Source organism: Haliotis rufescens, unplaced genomic scaffold, assembly GCF_023055435.1.
Source record: "Haliotis rufescens isolate VD_foot unplaced genomic scaffold, xgHalRufe1.0.p SCAF_8, whole genome shotgun sequence".
Taxonomy (NCBI): Eukaryota; Metazoa; Mollusca; class Gastropoda; order Lepetellida; family Haliotidae; genus Haliotis; species Haliotis rufescens.
In genome coordinates this window covers 7,480,164-7,500,218 of record NW_025964372.1, presented here as the reverse complement: position 1 = coordinate 7,500,218, position 20,055 = coordinate 7,480,164, and the positions used below count along the sequence as shown (strand labels likewise).

Genomic DNA, 20,055 nt, shown 5'->3' with positions numbered 1-20,055 from the left:
CTATGTTACACATATAGGTGTCAGTGTCTCTATGTTACACATACAAGTGTCTCTATATTACACATATAGGTGTCAGTGTATCTATGTTACACATACAGGTGTCAGTGTCTCTATGTTACACATATAGGTGTCAGTGTCTCTATGTTACACATATAGGTGTCAGTGTCTCTGTGTTACACATATAGGGATCAGTATATCTATGTTACACATAGAGGTGTCAGTGTCTCTATGTTACACATACAGGTGTCATTGTCTCTATGTTACACATATAGGTGTCAGTGTCTCTAGGTTACACATACAGGTGTCATTGTCTCTATGTTACACATATAGGTGTCAGTGTCTCTATGTTACATATACAGGTGTCAGTGTCTCTATGTTACACATATAGGTGTCAGTGTCTCTATGTTACCCATACAAGTGTCAGTGTCTCTATGTTACACATATCGGTGTCAGTGTATCTATGTTACACATACAGGTGTCAGTGTCTCTATGTTACCCATACAGGTGTTAGTGTCTCTATGTTACACATATAGGTGTCAGTGTCTCTATGTTACACATATAGGTGTCAGTGTCTCTCTCTTACACATATAGGTGTCAGTGTCTCTATGTTACACATACAGGTGTCAGTGTCTCTTTGTTACACATATAGGTGTCAGTGTCTCTATCTTACACATACAGGTGTCAGTGGCTCTATGTTACACATACAGGTGTCAGTGGCTCTATGTTATACATACAGGTGTCAGTGTCTCTATGTTACACATATAGGTGTCAGTGTCTCTATGTTACACATACAGATGTCAGTGTCTCTATCTTACACATATAGGTGTCAGTGTCTCTATGTTACACATATAGGTGTCATTGTCTCTATGTTACACATACAGGCGTCAGTGTCCCTATGTTACACATACAGGTGTCAGTGTCTCTATCTTACACATACAGGTGTCAGGGTCTCTATCTTACACATACAGGTGTCAGTGTCTCTATGTTACACATGCATGTGTCTCTCTAAACACTCTCTCGCTGTCACACAAATGTGTGAATGCGTCTCTCTCTAAACACTCTCTCGCTGTCACACAAATGTGTGAAAGCGTCTCTCTCTAAACACTCTCTCGCTGTCACACAAATGTGTGAATGCGTCTCTCTCTCTCTCTCTAAACACTCTCGCTGTAAAGAATAAGTGAATGCGTCTCTCTCTGAAACATTTTCGCTGTCCCTTAATACGTGAATGTGTCTGTGATTAAACATTCTCTCGGTGTCACACAAATATGTCAATGTCTCGGGACATTCTCTCGCTATCTCACATTGATAAATACGTCTGTCCCCGAACACTCTCACCAGCACACAAATATGTGAATGTGCCCCTCTAAACATCCCCCCTCATTTACCCTGGCAGGCCTAAAGAGATTCTTCCAAAAAGATCGATTTCCAACTGATGCAATTCTCTTCAAATAGCCAAACCAAAACTCATTATGTATTTGGCGCAGGCGATGGAAGACAACTCGGTAGCTGTCAGTAGACCGCATGACCGCGCCAACAAGTGGATGCAGTTTCGTTCAAATGTCATTGTGACAGCAATCCACGTTCATTTTGCCCACGATGACAACGGGTTGCAAGTACCCTCGCTACAGTGGGCGGGGCAGCGACGAGAGTCGTGACTCACTCAGCTCACCTCACTGCGAGAAACGGGCCCCGTTCGGTGTACTCTGAACCTACGTAATTACCTATCCTAGGTGTGACGCGGGCAGATTAGCAAGTCATTGTAGCAGATACGCAGTGCGCAGAGGTGACCCAGTTTCCCCATGTTGAGAAATAAATACATGTTATGAAATGTTCAGACTTGTTGGAGCTTTGGGTTGTTCACTCACCAGCGTCTTCGATACTGGTGAATGGACACAAACATCCGGGTTCTCTTTACGGGATATTGGTATCTCATCTGTCAATCATGTATGATATTTTTTCATGCGTGCAAGAGTGGTGTTATTTTCCATCATGTTATCTGATAATATTGCGATCAGTCAATGAATGGGAAATATTGATCGCGTCATGGATAGATATAGTTTCGTTGTGAGTTATCCTACTTTTGCCATAGTGAACTGGTCGTATGGAAATGTGTCGACAGTCAAACACAAGTTTGTTCGCAAACAATATTGTCAAGATACGAGCCATATTATTTATAATACAGCTTCTTTATAGCATTAAGATGAAAGAATTATGTGATTGTCTCTCGGCGAACAGGTAGTCATACAGTTCGGTCAAACAAAATTAGCTGACACATTAACACGGGTTTCACATTCAGCAGTCACATGCATGAAAGTATTTGTCAGACGTGACAAGTTCCCTTCATGGTTTTAGTGTATAGCCTAGAGGTGCAATTCGTCGTGCATGTACCTCCAGAGACAACACGACACGTGTTATGTGTTAAGAGTGACAGGTGATATGGACACCTGCCTATATGGTGCAATGCCAACAGCATTGGGGCATCACTTTGAACTTCCTGTTACAGCCGAAATCCCACTTTCCTCAAGCTGCATGATAATCCCGTGCTGTTTGTGTTTCGATATGTTTGCACGCTGTTGAAAACTGACAAGGCCAAAGGTCAAATGGGAGGTGAGCGCCACAGGGGCCGAGATGCTTGCCCTACATACCAGGAACCGCACAGTTGGTCGTTCTCAGGACTTCAAGCATTTCTAAGTCCGATATACCACGTCTAAACACTCAATAATGATCTTGGTAGTATACAAAGAAAAGTACACTGACCTTTTTTGCTTTCTTTCAAAATTCCTTAACTTCGTTATACCACCTGGTGATCTGAAGAGGCTTGTTTATAAATCACAAACGTTTATCAGTACCCGGCTATGGACTTGTTTTCGCAAACATTTGTTCCTAAAGTATACAGAACAAAAAACATGAATATTCTGGCGATATTTTTTTTAAGAAATTGTGTTTTCAGTCTTCATTACAAAATAAATCCCCCAAAATATTCCTGATCCCCCACCTTTCTTGTTCAATGTATATCGAGGGTACCACCTCTTTTCACCCGCGTAAGGAACTCGCTTATGGTGTTGGGATTGTAAGCCATTTTGACACATTGTATTAGTGATTGTGTTGTATTTACGGTCTGTTGCATGTTATTTTGAGAAGGACATAAAGCCAACCTGACTAGACAGCAATAAGGTTTTAGTTCCTAAAGGTGTTTCCACGAATAGAGATGCTAAACAGCGATTCACCTGATTACCATATTATTAGCAGCGAGCATAGTGATTACTAATGAATATTTCACGTGTATCACATACTGCATCCCTACTCAAGTTTCCATTGCTCCATCAGTATCAGAATACATGTGGTATCACTTACAAAATTCAAATACATTACATGACTTTCAATCCACATAGCAAAACACTCCCTACAGAAAACTCATGACAATCGATCGCACTCGTCATTTTTATATCTCAGTATTGCTCGTCTACAAACCATTTCCCCTAAAGGCCGTTTGTAATAGTGGTGCGTTGAAACGTTCAGTGGTGTAGTCCATCAAATATTTATCAATTATCGATGTAACTAGAGACACTAGGATTTTCATCTGAAACATAACTAACTACATGTTTGCTAGTACCGCCAATAAAATTCCTACATCGTTAATCGACAAGATCTACCATACTTGTGGCGAGGCGTGCCCTTCTCTGCAGCGCCTTGCGTCAACAGCGAGACGTAATTCATCCAGACATTGCTTGCGAATCTAGTTCGTTTACGTGGTGGATTTTAAGTGCGTGTCAATGTCCGCACTACTAACAGTTAAGCTTGTTGCATCGCAAACCAAGGAGCGAGAACCAGAATGGACCAGTTTTGCTCTTATCCAAAAGTCAACATATATCCAATGTAGTGTGATCCTTGTGAACTTGACAAGATCACATGACTTATCACTGAAGGAAATATTTCGATACAATGTGTCATAGTTTCATGGAAATTTTCCAAATTTCTCAAAAAAAATTGGAAACACCCCAAATTTGTAACGATCCGAATTGGCAACACTTCTAAGCCAGTAAATATTGACGAGATAAGCATTTCGCTGTCCTTCAGTGATAAACCCATGTGACCTTGGTTTCGGAGTCAGCAAAGCTAAACTCCACAATGAGAACTGAGACAGTGCATTTGTTTCAGAAAATAATTAGTGTTTATTCTTGATAAACATGATAAATAATTGAATCCTTTCGGACTCAACACACATGATACTCATTCACACGACAATGGACATGAAGGATGCGAAATGACACACCAGTAACAGTTCGGGTTTTGACGCGTTGCCGGGACAACCGACGCGTATCCAACCCTTTTGTCCATACACACAAAGACGCCCGATATTTTATGGGGGACGCCCAGTCTAAAAATAACCCACGGCATGAGGCAGCGATTTCCCACGAACAAAAGCCCGCGGGACAAAGAGGTGATGTTGTCGGCAAATTAACAACCCATTGTCCCACAGGAACAAAGTCTTGTTGAAATCCATTCTCGTGAAATGCGTGTTGATTGTCTTTGGTAAGTATATGAATGACGGATGTATGAATATGTTGCATTCACGCTACTGTTAATTCTCTCCCTCTTGTACACTCACGACCAGAATACATATATATATACAGAACATCTCACTCCCGCTCTTCTGTCGATTTCATCTCCTTATTGTCCATCACAATCAGAGACATGTCTTGAGATCACGATGACACGCCCTCTGGGGCATGCTGAGTATTGTCTATATCAGTCAGATTCTGACTTCGGTCAGTACGGTATGAGGTCACATTTACACAGTCAATGCTATCACAGTTGGGAGTCCGACTCGTTTTTCAACCTGTGCACTACAATGTAATGAATCCGATCTGGAAAACCCTAATTGTAGGTCCCCATTGCCAGTTGAACACAAACCGCCAAACCCTGTGTTGAAAATACTGACTAGATTGGTGATTTGTGTAGGTTCCGTCTGCATCGGTTCACAGTGAGAGTCACTCTCCACATTGTCTGAATATTTCGCCTTCTTGGCGAGCACGGTGTCCATATCCTGTGAAGCATTGCTCCGCCGACGTTTCAACAAACATGAAGTAGTGTCCCTCGTTTTGCTTACGCAATCAAGTCTGCCTTGTTGGTTCACACTTACTGACGAGTCCAGAGTATTACGCGAAGAGTCTGACATGGGAGAGAGTGTTTTTTCTTGAGTTTCCATCTTTTCGCTGGGAGCAGACGACTCTCCCCTGGGCGGGGTATTTTCCTTGTCCGATGAATCACTGAGTCTGGGAGAGGTTGGGTTACTCTGTGACCTAGTTACGTGCGCCTCGTGGCATGTCGTCTCGTGCGGGTTGGCGCCTGTTTTCTCGGGTACTGGACTTTGTGCATTATTTTGTTCAGCTTGTGCCCTCTTAGCCGCTAGCATCTGTTGAAAGTTCTCCATCATGTAAGCTGTCCGTGCCTTGTGCAACACACTAGCAACTAACAAGTTCTTGTGTAAGTTAATCCCACCACGTTGTGACCGTGAAGCGGCGATTTTGCCGAGTGACACGGCAATCAGTCTTTGAGGTTCTGCAGCAATAGAAGCCATATTAACAAGAAATCAGCTGAGCAAGGAAGAAACCTAGGCCTCCTGAGCCGAATAAATAAAGCTCGTCTTCAGAACGTAGCGTATACTCCACTTGATGTGTAAAATACCGGAGCAAATTCTCAATAGTACTCTCCTCGTGCAAGCTTGCTCCAATAATGACCGTTCGACAATGTGATATCCTGTTTTGAAAGGCATGACGTCAAGCCCACAAATCCCAGCCAATCAGAAAGCGGGAAGGATGATGCCAGTCCCTGACGTCATGATAGATTGGCCAATCCTGTTTAGGAATAGATACGCTCATCATAAACCAGCGTGACCCGGAAAGCTAAAAATAGAAGTGACCCGCCAAATAAAGGCAAACATCATAGTTGTCATAGTAGCAATCACCTTGTAATACAGACAGCCCATTGAGTCATTTTCACGTTACTTACATCGAAATCACATGAGCAACACAGGGATGTGTTATATATACACCGTCTGGTTCGCGTTTACCGTCCGGTTTGTGAAGAAATATGGTTTTTAATCTTGCTACTGATTACACAATGAGTAGTACTGTGTTTCGACAAGAGTGACACGTGCGGTTTCGATGTCGGACCGACACGCTTGCCTGAGCGGGTCGGACAGGTTATAGCTTGTTTGGACCAGCTTTGAATCAGCATCTGTAATAGCCCAATTAGTAATGTATAATACACTAATAATATTTTTACAACCAATTATAGTTTTACTTCGTTGGAGAAATTACACGGTGATGGCGGGCCGGAAGCAATGCAAACAGGTTTTGACATTGTTTACATTAATACCACCACATAAAAAAAACAACTGATATCGTATACAATACATAAATTATGAATAAATTATGCATGCGATTATATGAATATACCAATGACTTGTTATGATGTGATTGTTTTTGGTACATATGGAGCAAGTCTATTTTCATGAATGAAATGGTTTATTAAAAATACTTCATCAATATGTAAATCGTCCATCAATTGATTAAAAGTAAGTGTAATTTGTTACTGTACTGCATATTGGAAATAAAGTAAATATATTCCAACGAAACCAAAAGAATGCCGCATCAGCTAGATATCCAACAGAACTCCACCCGATTCTGAACCTCTAACTATATTCTGCGGTAAATATCTGAATTATTAATAATATAGATGCATTTCGAAATATGCATTTATGTCTGTAAGTACTTACTTTCAAAATAATAACGTTAGATGAAAGTATAAAACACTATACTGACATTAGAATCTACGCACATATTCCTATACATTTGAAAACTGAATTACATTTATTTACTTTTTGTTAGGTTATTCACCAAGCATACAAAGTATTGCTTTCACAGAAAACGGTTAAGGTATAGCACTGTACAATAGTCCCACAAGAGTTATCGCCCTTCGCGCACGTCTCGTTATCACTTGCAATCGGATGACACCAGCTGGCTAATATTAGCACTTAGTTACCGCTATTTCAAAACATGGCTTAGTACTTCTTCGCCACTAAATATACCACTTTCCGGCAGATGTTGGAAAATATACGTAAATAAGCGTCGTGAATTGAATCTAAAGATATTGCCATATTTATGTTTCCAGGGAAACGGACGAAAGACAAGTATTTAAACCGTGCATGCGTGATGTCATGTCATGTTTGTTCAATCATGTGTAGTTATATTAAAACCGCATTTACAGGGTAGGTTGCTGAGCTTGTTGATAGCTGAGATTGCCACGTCTCCATGAAGACGACGTATAACTACCCTGTCCCATTAGTCATTCACTGGCTTCCAATCATCTTAATCAGCTCTCTGTGTCCATCAATCAATTTACTGTATAAACATTGATGTTCATCAGTATATATACATATGTTGTTCAGCACTATCCATCACTTGCTTGATAAAGGTGTTAGGATCTACACCGAAACGTCGCACTAATTGTAATAAAGAAGTTGTTCATCCATAGAACTTGTCTTTCTTCATGGCTTAGTACATTCCAAGAATACACCGTTGTAATTGTTATATACATTGAAAAGTGTTAATATTCTCAAATACAACAAAGTTCTCGAATCAGCTGTTACGCTTATTCAAAACATGAAGCGATGAATAAAAAACGTTCTATGTTATATAAAAGAAATTCATCAGTAATCGATTTTTCAAAATATAAAAAGGAAAATAGAAGGTTTATAAAGTAAACTCATTAAAAAAACCCAGTTAGAAACAATATCAAACTTAACTCACGCTATATATCTGTTGCGAATACTATTCTAATATATTAATAATACAAAGGTATTTTTCCAGTGCGTTTCAAATGATGAATGTGTGAAATACATGGAAAGAATTATTAAATCGCAATATGAAAAGGCGAGATATCAAATTGAACAATTGAATTCATACCTGGTGTCATGAGTCATGCCTTTGTGTGTACGACCAGGTGAATCATGATATGACAGTCTGGTGTAATAGCACGCATTGATTTCAACACATCACGAAATGTTATCTTAGCGACTGACACTGAATCAGAAAAACGGGCAGATATTAACATAACCGTTTTAATTCCCACAGTTTGATCTTTGAACTGAAGATCATGTCTTAATACTCGACCAAAAACCCATATTAAACAATGGTAGGCCGGTAGCGTGATTCAAGTATATGTTATCGATAAAGGTCATACACATTTAAAAAAACGTCATATAAAACAAAAAAAATCATTCACATTTTGCATAACTGAATTTTAATTTATCAAGAAATTACTTTAAACAGCATTTATTTTTTTAGTAAACCCCGTACGGTGAATATTAGCATTATTACAAACACCACGGTGTAATAAATCGTAGCGCTCCAGATGGAGGAATGACGAAGGGAAAATTATATATCTTGCCAGCGGTCCAGCAGAAATAAATCAAATGTGTTGATAAAAAACCGAAGGATGTACTTCACAAGTTTAAACAGATCTAGCTCTTTTCTTCAAGGAAATGGCTTAGAAGATGGAGAGAAACAGCTTGTTTAACATTCTCATTTGATATAAAACAGGATTAAAAAGACACGATGTGTTACGTAAGAGCAATAAAGGAGTAATCTGTTTGGGCGTTATCGAGAAGTATTATGTCATGAACTGACTGCTATTTCGTAACAAAGGGTGTCCCCAGTGTGTTTCCGAGACCACAAGACGTGAGCTCGCCATGTTCCCAGAAACACCTGGGCGGTACGTTTATCTGCTGTCTTTATGTTGTACTCCCTGCGATGTACAGTGTTTTGACCTTTGAGAGAGAGAGCAAGAGAGAGCAAGAGAGAGAGAGAGAGAGAGAGCAAGGGAGAGAGAGAGAGAGAGAGGTGGGGGGATACTAATGCGTATATTTAAAAAAAAAAACACTAGATATTACACACAACAGCAACAAGAGAGACGGATATGCGTCTTACATCTGTTGAGAGAGGCGGGGGCGGGGGGGGGGGGGGGGGGGGGGGGTTGACTTTAAGTATAAATGCGGTTTTAATAAAACTACACATGATTGAACAAACATGACATGACATCACGTATGCACGTTTTAATTTCTTGTCTTTCGTCCGTTTCCATGGAAACATAAATATGGAAATATTTTTAAATTCAATCCACGACGTTCATTTACGTATATTTTCCAACATCTGCCGGAAAGTGGTATATTAAGTGACGAAGCTATTGCGTAGCACACAAACCAAACGCTTGCACTTTGAAATCGTTAGAAAATAAAATAACATACATTTGTGGCTACCAGGTGGAAAACGTACCTTGATGAGTTGCTTCAATATTGTTGTTTGCTTATTGTATTAGTGTTTGAGGATTTCTGGGTTTGATCACAATGATCCCAACGTCTCTGTGATATCTGATGTATATTGTATATGCTACTTGTGTTTTGTCTGTGTTTTACAACGGTTATAAGTCCTTAAGAAAAAATACTGTACCATATTTGCTTACTTTTTAATTCCCCCAAACTACGCCCCTGAAATGATTTAGTTCTACGGCACACTAATTAACGCCTTCATTAAGATACATATAATATTATCATATATTCTAAACATCATGCAACTTATGCACTCTATTGTTTTAAATGGCAATGTCATAATTCAGGCTTTAAAAAAATCGGATTAATTTCTATTTGCAGTTACCTTTTTAGACATATATACATAGAATAATAAATAGTATATTCATGTCAGAAGAACTGCAGTTGCTTCGGCGTATAGAAAATAATACACTCTTTTTCGTTTATTGTTATTGTTCTCTGACACTATATATGCCGATGCGCAAATTCAGTAATGTCAAAACGTCACGGGATGACGCAATCTGAGCCACGTAGAAACTTACACGCCTTCGGCCACGTTGTCTATTGCAGGAACTATTCAAAAGATTTCTTGCGAAATATGATAGGAAAATACCCCCTGTGATTAAAACACAACGTGACTTATTATATGTAATAATGTGGTTGACCTTTTATCCCGTAGACACACTGAATCACGCGGGGCGGGGGTTGCGCTGGGTTCGGGGGTTGAGCACGAGGAATAGTCGCAATATGCTAAGAAAGAATCAGTTGTCATGTCAATACACCGATATGCGAGTCACATATAGTCTTTCGTGTTGATTATTCAGTGAATTCACAGTGAATGACAAGAATGGATGGGGAATCTAAATGACTTCTCTTGTTGTGATTTTCGTTTTGTCCAGAAAAAAGAAGTGTCCCGAATGAAGTCAGTACAATGAGAAGTCGTCCCTGGGGACCGTCTATCCATCAGAATGACTTAACATTTGATATAATTCTTTATCAACCAGATATTATTATTATTAGTAGTAGTAGTATTATGATTAGTAGCAGTAGCACTATTATTATTAGTAGTAGTAGTATGATTAGTTAGTTTGTTTGTTGTTTAACACCGCACTCAGCAATATTGCAGCTATATGGCGGCGGTCTGTAAATAATCGAGTCTGGACCAGACAATCCAGTGATTGACATCATGAGCATCGATCCACCCAATTGGGATCGATGACATGCATCAACCAAGTCAGCGAGCCTGACCACCCGATCCCGTTAGTCGCCTTTTACGACAAGCATAGTCGCCTTTATGATTATTATTATTATTAGTAGTAGTAGTAGTAGTAGTAGTAGTAGTAGTAGTAGTAGTAGTAGTGTTATCGTTGTCGTCCCAATTAATTCTATTTTTACATTTTAAATTAATCTAACTGTTGAGACAAGTATTTGAAACCCAGCCGGAAGTCCTTGTTTCACGTGGTATTCAGCAGAAGGAATAAGTCCAATCATATGCGATATCGACTGTGACGACAGCAATACCAACGGAAGTAGACAAACTGCTGGGTTTAAATGTAACTGTTTCATGTCCATGCTGTACGACAAGGCGACATATTAGCATCTGGTATGTCAGTATATTTGCAAAATACAATAATAAATTATTTTTTTTTATAAAAATGCCAACAAGGAGAAATATTAGCATCTAGTATGTCAGTTTATTTGCAAAAAATAAAAATAAAAAAGTTATAAAAATTCCGTTTTGTTAGCGACGATGTTATTTCAAACATATTTCTCACTTTCCTTCCGTTCTCCTATTTGTCCACCAGTATATGAGGAGGAGCTTTTTACATATCTAACATACCCAAACATATATCTGTAGTTTTAAACAAATTCCCCAACTCACGAAAAAGCCAAATAGCTTCTTGACTATCGTGTTTTCGTTAAGATCAGTTACATCCTTTCATTGGAATATTTGTTACTGGAACAACAAACTCCTGTCCTACAGCCGCGTTTCTACCATGGTGAACAGGGCGTGGCCGTCGGTTGTGAATGTGGGTGTGGATTATGTACACGTGTAAATATGCAGGATATGCATTAAACATAAATACATTCCCCAACTTTTTCGGGGCATCAAATTGAACGTATATGTTATTAATTGAAACCGGTTATAATTGATTTTTTTTCGTTCTTGTTTGTTAATTTGATTGTTTTAGGTAATGTATCAATTTGATATTTTTTTTATCATTAGAAAATAAGTCTCCCAATTCTATATTACACGAATGAATTAATGAACAATGCTTTTATTTATCATAATTACTTTTTTACTCACGTTTTCTTATAACCTTCCTCACTTTGTTTTTAACTTGTTCATTGTATGAGTACAACACGTGTACAGTTATATTACATTGACTCTATGACGGTCAAACATCAAGGTCAGACTTGACCAGTTTGCCAACCCGCTGTTTACTGTACTCATGTACGTTTTGTGTGACGAAATATTGTTCAAAACACATCTTGGCCACGGTCTAACACCTAGGACGTGATATGCTAAATGTGGGTATGTTTTTGAATAGACAGTGTTTAAGATTGACGTCATGCGTGAGTTATATTTACCACATACGGTGATTGTCGATAGTTATCGCGTTGTCAGTGTGTGGGAAATTCCCCTGTCTCGAAAAACGGCGTGGGGAACCCAATGACGCAAACCTGTGTTCGCTGTCAATCAAAGTTCTGCATTACGAAATAGCAATATCATATACCTCAGTGGTTGTCTCCCTTTGCCAGACTCCCAAGGACCCGTTCAAAGATTCTTTATGAGTGCGTTATACAAGAGAAGGAAATGCATGTACTGAATGTGTTGTGTGATTACATGAACAATTTTCGTGTTGTTAACAGTACGCGAGGGCGTATTAATATATTTATACACTATGTAACTATTAGATTCTGTGTTTTCGTTCAAGAACTGCCTTCCTTCGCCTGTTTCGAAACCATTAAATCACATTTCGTTTCGTAAATTTGTTGTTTAACGCCGCACTCAGATTCCAACTGTCTGACAAACCAGTAATTTACTTAATAAAACATCGATCCTCGCAACTGGGAAACAATGACATGAAATCAAACAAGTCGCCAAGACCTGACCACCCCATCCCGACAATCAAACAAGGGTATATCAATTCTGGACCCGTGAAGATCCGGGGTAGAATAGGTCTTCAACAACCCATGCTTGTCGTAAGAGGCGACTAACGGGATCGGTTGGTCAGGCTCGCTGACTTTGTTGATGCATGTCATCGTATCTCAAGTGCGTAGATCGTTGCTCATGATGTCAATCACTGCATTGTCTGGTCCAGACTAGATTATTTACAGACCGCCGTCATATAGCTGGAATATATCTGAGTGCGGCGTTAAACAACAAACATCACATCACAACAATTCTCAGAATCAGTTCAATTGCCACATTTCAAGACAAATCAAATTATATGCTTCATTCTCATGCGCTTTGTGAGTTTCATTCAGTCCGATATTTTAAGTCAACCCATGCAGGGTGAGATATGGAAGTTAATTCAGTGAATATCACAATGCCAAGTCAGCAATATTGCCTCTGATCAGGCCCGTGACAGGCAGGTCGTCACCATACAGTGACGGAGATACAGATCAGCCTATACATGTAAGTGGCAATCTGGGGTTGTACATTGCAAGACGTGTCAATCAGCTGTCACATGTTGATCCCATGACGCGGGTGTTTCACCCAAACCTGGACCGCTTCCGTGATCGAGAGTATAGAGTGTCTTAAATAGGCAGATCAATCATTATGAGGACAATAAATATGCAGGCGATATATAGCACGACTTAAAGTGTATGCAGGTTATACATAGCACGGCTTAGTGTGGAAACTAAAAATACACCTGTGACGTCAGTCTACATTTTAAACACTCCCATATTTATTTAAGAAATGGACAATTGGTTGTCAATTATTTATGCATAGGTACGTTACCATGAGCTCGTTCGATTCCCCACTTGGGTACAACGTGTGAAGTCAATTTCTGGAGTCCTCCTCCCTGATATTGCTGGAATATGGATAAAAGCGACGGAAAATCATATTCACTCACTCATGTTACTTTAATTAACAAGCGATATAGTTATAAGGACTGCAGATAGAACTATATCCCTTGTTCATAAAACCAACTTCTAAATGCCACTTAAGGAAATTTACTTTAATTTTATAACCCTTTGCTAAGAAAAATATATATCCTTGTTAAGGGCTCTATATTTCTCCTTATCCACGTCAGGATGTTCTCTAAACGTGTCAAAACATACTTGTTTAGGGCTCCTCAAATTGTGAAGAGCCTTGTTCCATTTTATATCTAAATTGGCGACGGAGCTCGGCGCAGAATTCCAAGTAATAAATACAGACTAGAAAGAGTTCTGGTTCAAGTTTCAATAGTTTCCGTGAAGATCCGGGCTAGAATACACGTGCATGTACATGTAGGTCTTCAGCAACCCATGCTTGCCGTAAAAGGCGACTATGCATGTCGTAAGAGGCGACTAACGGGGCCGGGTGGTCAGGCTCGCTGACTCGGTTGATGCACGTCATCGATCCCAATTGCGTGGATCGATGCTCATGATATCAATCACTGGATTGTCTGGTCCAGACTCGATTATTTACAGACCGCCGCCATGTAGCTGGAATATTGCTGAGTGCGGCGTTAAACAAACAAACAAACAAACAAAGTGTAAAATGTTGTCTAACATTGTTACCTAAAACGAGATTTATGTATATGTAGCAGGGCGTGGAGTCGTCCCACAGATGACTTCCTTACCTTGAGGTTAACCTCTTTGGTCATGTGGACAAGGCGTCCGACCTCGGTCAGAAGGTCCGTGGTTCGAATCCCATCACGGGACTCGGACATTTCATGGCCGCTACATTGGCGCCCAACGTGGGGTTGAGCATGTTCATATTAAATTTGAGCAAAATAAGCCTCAGTACCCTACAATGCGGCCCGGGACGTGCCTTCTGTTGACTGGGGAGTATGTAGCAGGGCGTGGAGTCATCCCACAGATGACATCCTTACCTTATCAGCTTGCTGACGCGGTTAACCTCTTTGGTCATGTGGACAAGGCGTCTGATCTCGGATCAGAAGGTCCGTGGTTCGAATCCCATCACGGGACCCGCTACATATAGTAAAAGTGTTTATCATCCAAAAGTGGCTTCCACAGGAGATATCATGCGAGTGGTGACGCATGTATATTCCAGAAGAAAAATATAATCTGACAGTTCAAAAAAAAATATCTGTTTCCATGAATAGATGAATTGACACATGAGCAAGGATGTTTTTAAACTTTTATCAACTCGTGATGATATATTTGATATCAAAAGACACTCGGGTGAGATTCTCCATGTACATAAAAAATGAGAAAAAAATATATATGAGAAACGTCCTTGTTCATGAGACGATTCATCTAGTCAAGGAAACAGTTAAATCTCTTTAACTGTCACATTTTATTTTTCTTCTGGAATATACATGCGTCGCCACTCGCATGTTTCCGTGATTTACAACAAAGCTCGAATCTACATTCCGCTTGTCCCGGAATGGAACGAGTTGGTCACGAGTGGGAAATATAATTTCTCGACAAGGGAGGTCACTACAAGCTCCTGCCCAACGCGCCTCAACTTCGCTTGACTGGTACCCTGCTTTGTAGTGCGGTGGTGAGCGCGAGCTCTCAGGGGCAGGCAACCCAGTCTACAACGCTGACGGGCAATCACAAGCTCCCCTCAGCGATAGCCCGGTCTAGGAGCTCTCCACTGCATATATATATTTAGCAGTTTGTTACGTAGACTGGTTCCCTTTTGTTCCTGCGACAGGAACGAACGGGTACCAGTCTATATGTTTACGGAGAGTGTAACGAAGGTGTCACGCGCTGGGAAGGAGCTTGGGAAAATCGCTGCGAGGAGCTTGCTTAAATAACTCTCAAGGGGAGGTAATAAAAATGGCGACCATGTAAACAAGTGCTTGACAACGAATGAGCCTGAACAGCCTTTCGTGTAAAACGATAATCAGACCGGCGTCATTATGGCTAAGGAAGTTCTTTCCAAAGTCTATATAGGAAAAGAAACAGAACATCGATTAATCACCGCCTCAGCAAACGGGGATCTATCTACCGTTATCAAGCTCCTGAAAAAACGCGTCAATCCAAATGTTTGTGACGAATACGGACATACTGCTTTATCCAGGGCGAGTGCAGGTAACTATTTATTGTTAATGCCTCGGATGAGATCCGCCAGGAATGTGCAAATGTTCAAACGACAAAGTGACTACGTACATAACCTGTACAAATGAACTTGTCGTTCCACACATGCTTGCCTTCAGGTTGTATGCTAGATTTGAACTTGGTAGACCCAATATGTGAACTCCACTATTCACGGAAATTCCATTTCGTGGCGTAGGCCTGCATGTATTTATTTTCTTTTATCATTTTAATCATATATATTGGTAAGGGGGAATACGGCCGAAAGTCTTACCCTTGTTCATTTATAGGTGGACTACGTTTCTCACATAAACGAATATTTTACAGACGCTTTCTCTAACACTGCCACCAGTGAGTGAGTGAGTATGGTTTTACGCCGCTTTTAGCAATATTCCAGCAATATCACTGTGGGGGACACCAGAAATGGGCTTCACACATTGTACCCATGTGGGGAATCGAACCCGAGTCTTCTGCCTGACGAGCGAATGCTTTAACCACTAGGCTACCCGACCACCCCAACACTGCCACCAATTTTAATACAGTAAACTACGCTTATAATGAACTGACGGACATAACAAACCGGTCTTTGGCCCCGTCCCTTTACTGTACATGTATATATGCTATATATATATGCTTATAACGAACTACATTTATAATAAACTAATATGAGTAGTCCCTTTGAGTTCATGTAACTATCGGGGGCACAGGTGGCCCAGTTGTCTAAGGCGCTGCGATTCGCTGTGCAGAGCTACGTCCCTTGAGAACGCCAGAAACCTATGATTGTGGGTTCGAATCCCGGTTTGCCCCAATTATGTTTCTAGATTTGTCAGCACCATACCCATGCTCGTGGGTTTCACCGAAGTGGTAAATGTCTTAGACCTGCATCACTTCGGGCTTTCCTCCCACATTAAGCTGACACGCCGTGATATAACTGGAATAATCTAAAGCGGCTTTAAACCCAACTCACTCACTCATGTAACCATAGATTAAGTTTTTCAGCCAAAGATGGTGACTTGATTATACTCCCTATTTGCCTTATATGGACATGCTCTCTTTTGTATATGTAGTAGATCAGTGTGGGAGGAAAGTGTTTCTTTGAAATAAGATATGAAATGTATATAGATAACAGGTAGGCTTCTTGTTACTGTTGTATTCAGCATATAAAAAAATATAATATATTGTTTCGGTTTTTTATGTACACAATTAAGACTCTGTTGTGTACGAAAACAAATTATAAAATGTAAATGTCATTTTTCCTCAGGGGCAGTTTTTTTGCTTAGGTTGGCAGATCACAAAACAAAAGTGTCGCATTATTTATATGACTATAATATTTATACATGTCTGTCATGTTGTACATTCTATACTTATGACTTATATGTGTATGTTTGCAATCCCCAGGGGGCTATACAGAGATCGTGGCACGACTAATTAGTTCCGGGGCAAAGGTCGAGGCTGTAAATGCTTCCGGGGTGACTCCCCTCCATCTGGCTATTAAAGGTAAGTTTATCATCATCCTGAATGGGCTTTATCGCTCAATAAAACTAGGTCGTGAGTACTTTTTATATATCTTATAATCCCTATGTGTTTTGGGATTGATTGATATTCACCAATGAAGAAGATGAAGATGGGGGGAGGGGGAAGAGGGGGCTAGGCTTCTAGGTTACACACAACCAAATTTTTTTCGACTTCTGAAGTAACATTATATTTTTTTTAATTAACTAAGAATTCAACCGCTATTATATTACTTGTGTACACAGTCTGGCTTTAAAGCAACAATAAAAACAAAAAATGTCTACCTTAGCCAGTTTCTTTTCCGAGTACAGGAAGCTTAACACACCACCCCCAGTTCCACACCAAATGTCACCTGCTTGAAAATATCTGTAGTCACATACAGCATAAGTCATCATGTGAAAAAAGACATGAAAACATGGTCAGTTTTAATTACTGGATGGAGGTACATTTAAAAAACATAACCATATTACACAAAATCATTCAATCACAGCTGCCAGATGTTTCAATCTACGATAACTGTTTGCTTGTTGAAGGACTGATTCTGATTTGGTGGAGTAAATCCTGTAAGGCTCTGTAATTTGCTATGCAGAGTTGCGTTGAAAAACTATGATGGTGTGTTCAAATCATAGTTCACCCCGATAATGTTTCTAATGTGTCCAGACACCACCACCAGTTTTATTACCGGTTTCAAATCAATCACCACCGAATAACCATTTCTTGTTTGTTTTATTTTTAACAGACAAACATGGATGTATAATTTCTTTTGTCCTGAAGTGTTGTAGTAATACTTAAAATAATAAAAGTTAACAAAAGTGCATATTTTATGCTGATGAAGTATATTGTCTTTCGTATGGTTATTTCAATGCTTCTCTCCACAGGAAACCACCAGGAATCTGTCAAACATTTGATCATTAATGGCGCCCCACTCGACGCCAAGACAGCCTCTAAAGTCATCCCAATCGACTTTGCCGAGCACGAAAGCGACGTGTGGAACATCGTCAACGATGCTAAACATGGGGAAATGCCGGAACTAGACGAAGTCAATGATGTTCCCGACATCCCCGACTTCTCTATACCAGACGGGGAGAAGAAGAAAAAATCTGGGAAGAAGGGAAAGAAAGGCAAGAAAGGCAAGAAGGGGAAGAAGAGCGGCAAGAAGGGGAAGAAGAAAGGCAAAAAGAAGAAGAAATGATAGCCCTGGCGGGTCATTGCTATAGTGCTGACATTCCTGTGTGATGGTGGCCACGAGGAGGGATAAGGTGTTCAAGGGAGACTACTCTCCACAGTAGCGTGCCCATGTTCAGTCTAGGCCTAGACCATGGACAATATGGGTATATGATCTCTGGTCTAGACGTAGTGCCTGTGAACCTGAGACATTGTCTCTCTCTGATAACCAGCAACTATAAAATTTGAGTTAGCAAACAAAGTGGTGTTTGAACGACTTGAATTTAACTTGCCAATTTGGTGGAGCCTAGTTCACCATTTAACCAAAAAAACTCTCGGAAACGTTCATTTACCTTTCCATACGCAATTGTTTCTTCATGCCAATGTAAAGGATATTATACCTTTCTTATTTGTAAATAAAAACCGTCTAACTCTAGTTTATCCATCTTGTGTGTGGATGCAGATAGGTGAATGTTGATGGTGTGATATTTCCTTGCTGTGTCATGTGTATGGATAGTGTTGATCCTATATTAAGGAATCGTTGAGCATGTCATGTCAACAGCTGAATACCCATGATGGTCCAATCGTCCAAGGCCTCACAGTTCCATGTTCTACTGATCCTAGGGTCGAATCCGAATCAGCACCTTTCGAGTGGGTTTCTGAAAAGTGCTTTGCAAGCTGCACAGCCGTGACAAAAACGAACGGCGTTAACACAATAGCCGCACAACTGTTTCTGATAACATGATGACATAAGGCGATGCATGCAGCTGTGTGGTGTTATAAAAATTACACATCATCATGATATATTTGATATTATAGTCCTCGCCACATGAAATAGAATCACGACATATCGCGATGAGTTATTAACGAAGATAGCTGAGTGTGTGCTAATAATTATAAAGTGAAAACAAGATATTACGCCGATATATTACTTTCAGTAATGGCAAAATTGCAAAGTGCGCTCTTCAGGAAATATCCATTTACCTAGCGATAAACATCTCTGAGTTTTGATCACGTGGTTACAATCTGCAGTCATGTGACTATATTTAGGGTATATTTAGCAATGTGTGCGGCGTACGAACATCACCATCACGAACTGAAAGAAACAAACGTGCAGATGCAGTGTTTTAAGCGCTATTGCCCAAGTTCTCTGGTAAATATAACCGCTCGCCGTCTACTGAAGGCAATTCTTACCCGAATTTTGACCTCATGATCAAAACTTAATGATGACGGTTTTGTCGTTACCCCGTCATGCGTCATGTGCAGTTTGTATATTTTTGGAAAAGCAGGTGGGAGTTACCTGCCAATGGTTAGAAATACAACCGACGCTCGGGGGAGGGACGCGAACCACAATGTGCGTCGGTTGTCTACAACAGAAATCGAAGAGGATGGAACCTATACAGCCAAATGTTGAAAGCAGTCGTAAAATCTGCAGTTACACTCCATGATCGCATCTTCAACGCACAGCATAGTGTCTCAGTGAGTGAGTGAGTGAGTGAGTATGGTTTTACGCCGCTTTTTGCAATATTCCAGCAATATCACGGCGGGGAACACCAGAAATGGGCTTCACACATTGTACCCATGTCGAGAATCGAACCCGGGTCTACAGCGTGACGAGCGAACGGTTTAACCACTAGGCTACCCGACCGCCCCTACTGTCTCAGGCTTGTTGCATATTAAAGTGTCAAATGACCTCGGCGACGCTCTTTTGTGTGTTGAACGTTGCTCTGTATGAAGTAAACGCTGACGTTAGGCAACATTTGTGTATAAATAGACCGCGACAAAAC

General features: G+C 40.3%; 2 protein-coding genes across 2 annotated transcripts; one reads left to right on the top strand and one right to left on the bottom strand.

Moving 5' to 3' along the window:
• Positions 1 to 4,148: 4,148 nt before the first annotated feature.
• Positions 4,149 to 5,752, bottom strand: LOC124148966 (immediate early response gene 5-like protein). The gene has a single exon (XM_046520261.2). It carries the CDS (start codon positions 5,579 to 5,581, stop codon positions 4,793 to 4,795), a length of 789 nt encoding a protein of 262 aa, XP_046376217.1. The 5' UTR covers positions 5,582 to 5,752; the 3' UTR covers positions 4,149 to 4,792.
• A 9,308-nt stretch (positions 5,753 to 15,060) lies between these two features.
• Positions 15,061 to 18,704, top strand: LOC124148967 (DNA-binding protein RFXANK-like). Its single transcript, XM_046520262.2, has 3 exons — positions 15,061 to 15,589; positions 16,991 to 17,089; positions 17,983 to 18,704. The coding sequence occupies exons 1-3, from the start codon at positions 15,418 to 15,420 to the stop codon at positions 18,294 to 18,296; spliced, it is 585 nt and encodes a 194-aa protein (XP_046376218.2). The 5' UTR covers positions 15,061 to 15,417; the 3' UTR covers positions 18,297 to 18,704.
• The last annotated feature ends 1,351 nt before the right edge of the window (positions 18,705 to 20,055 follow it).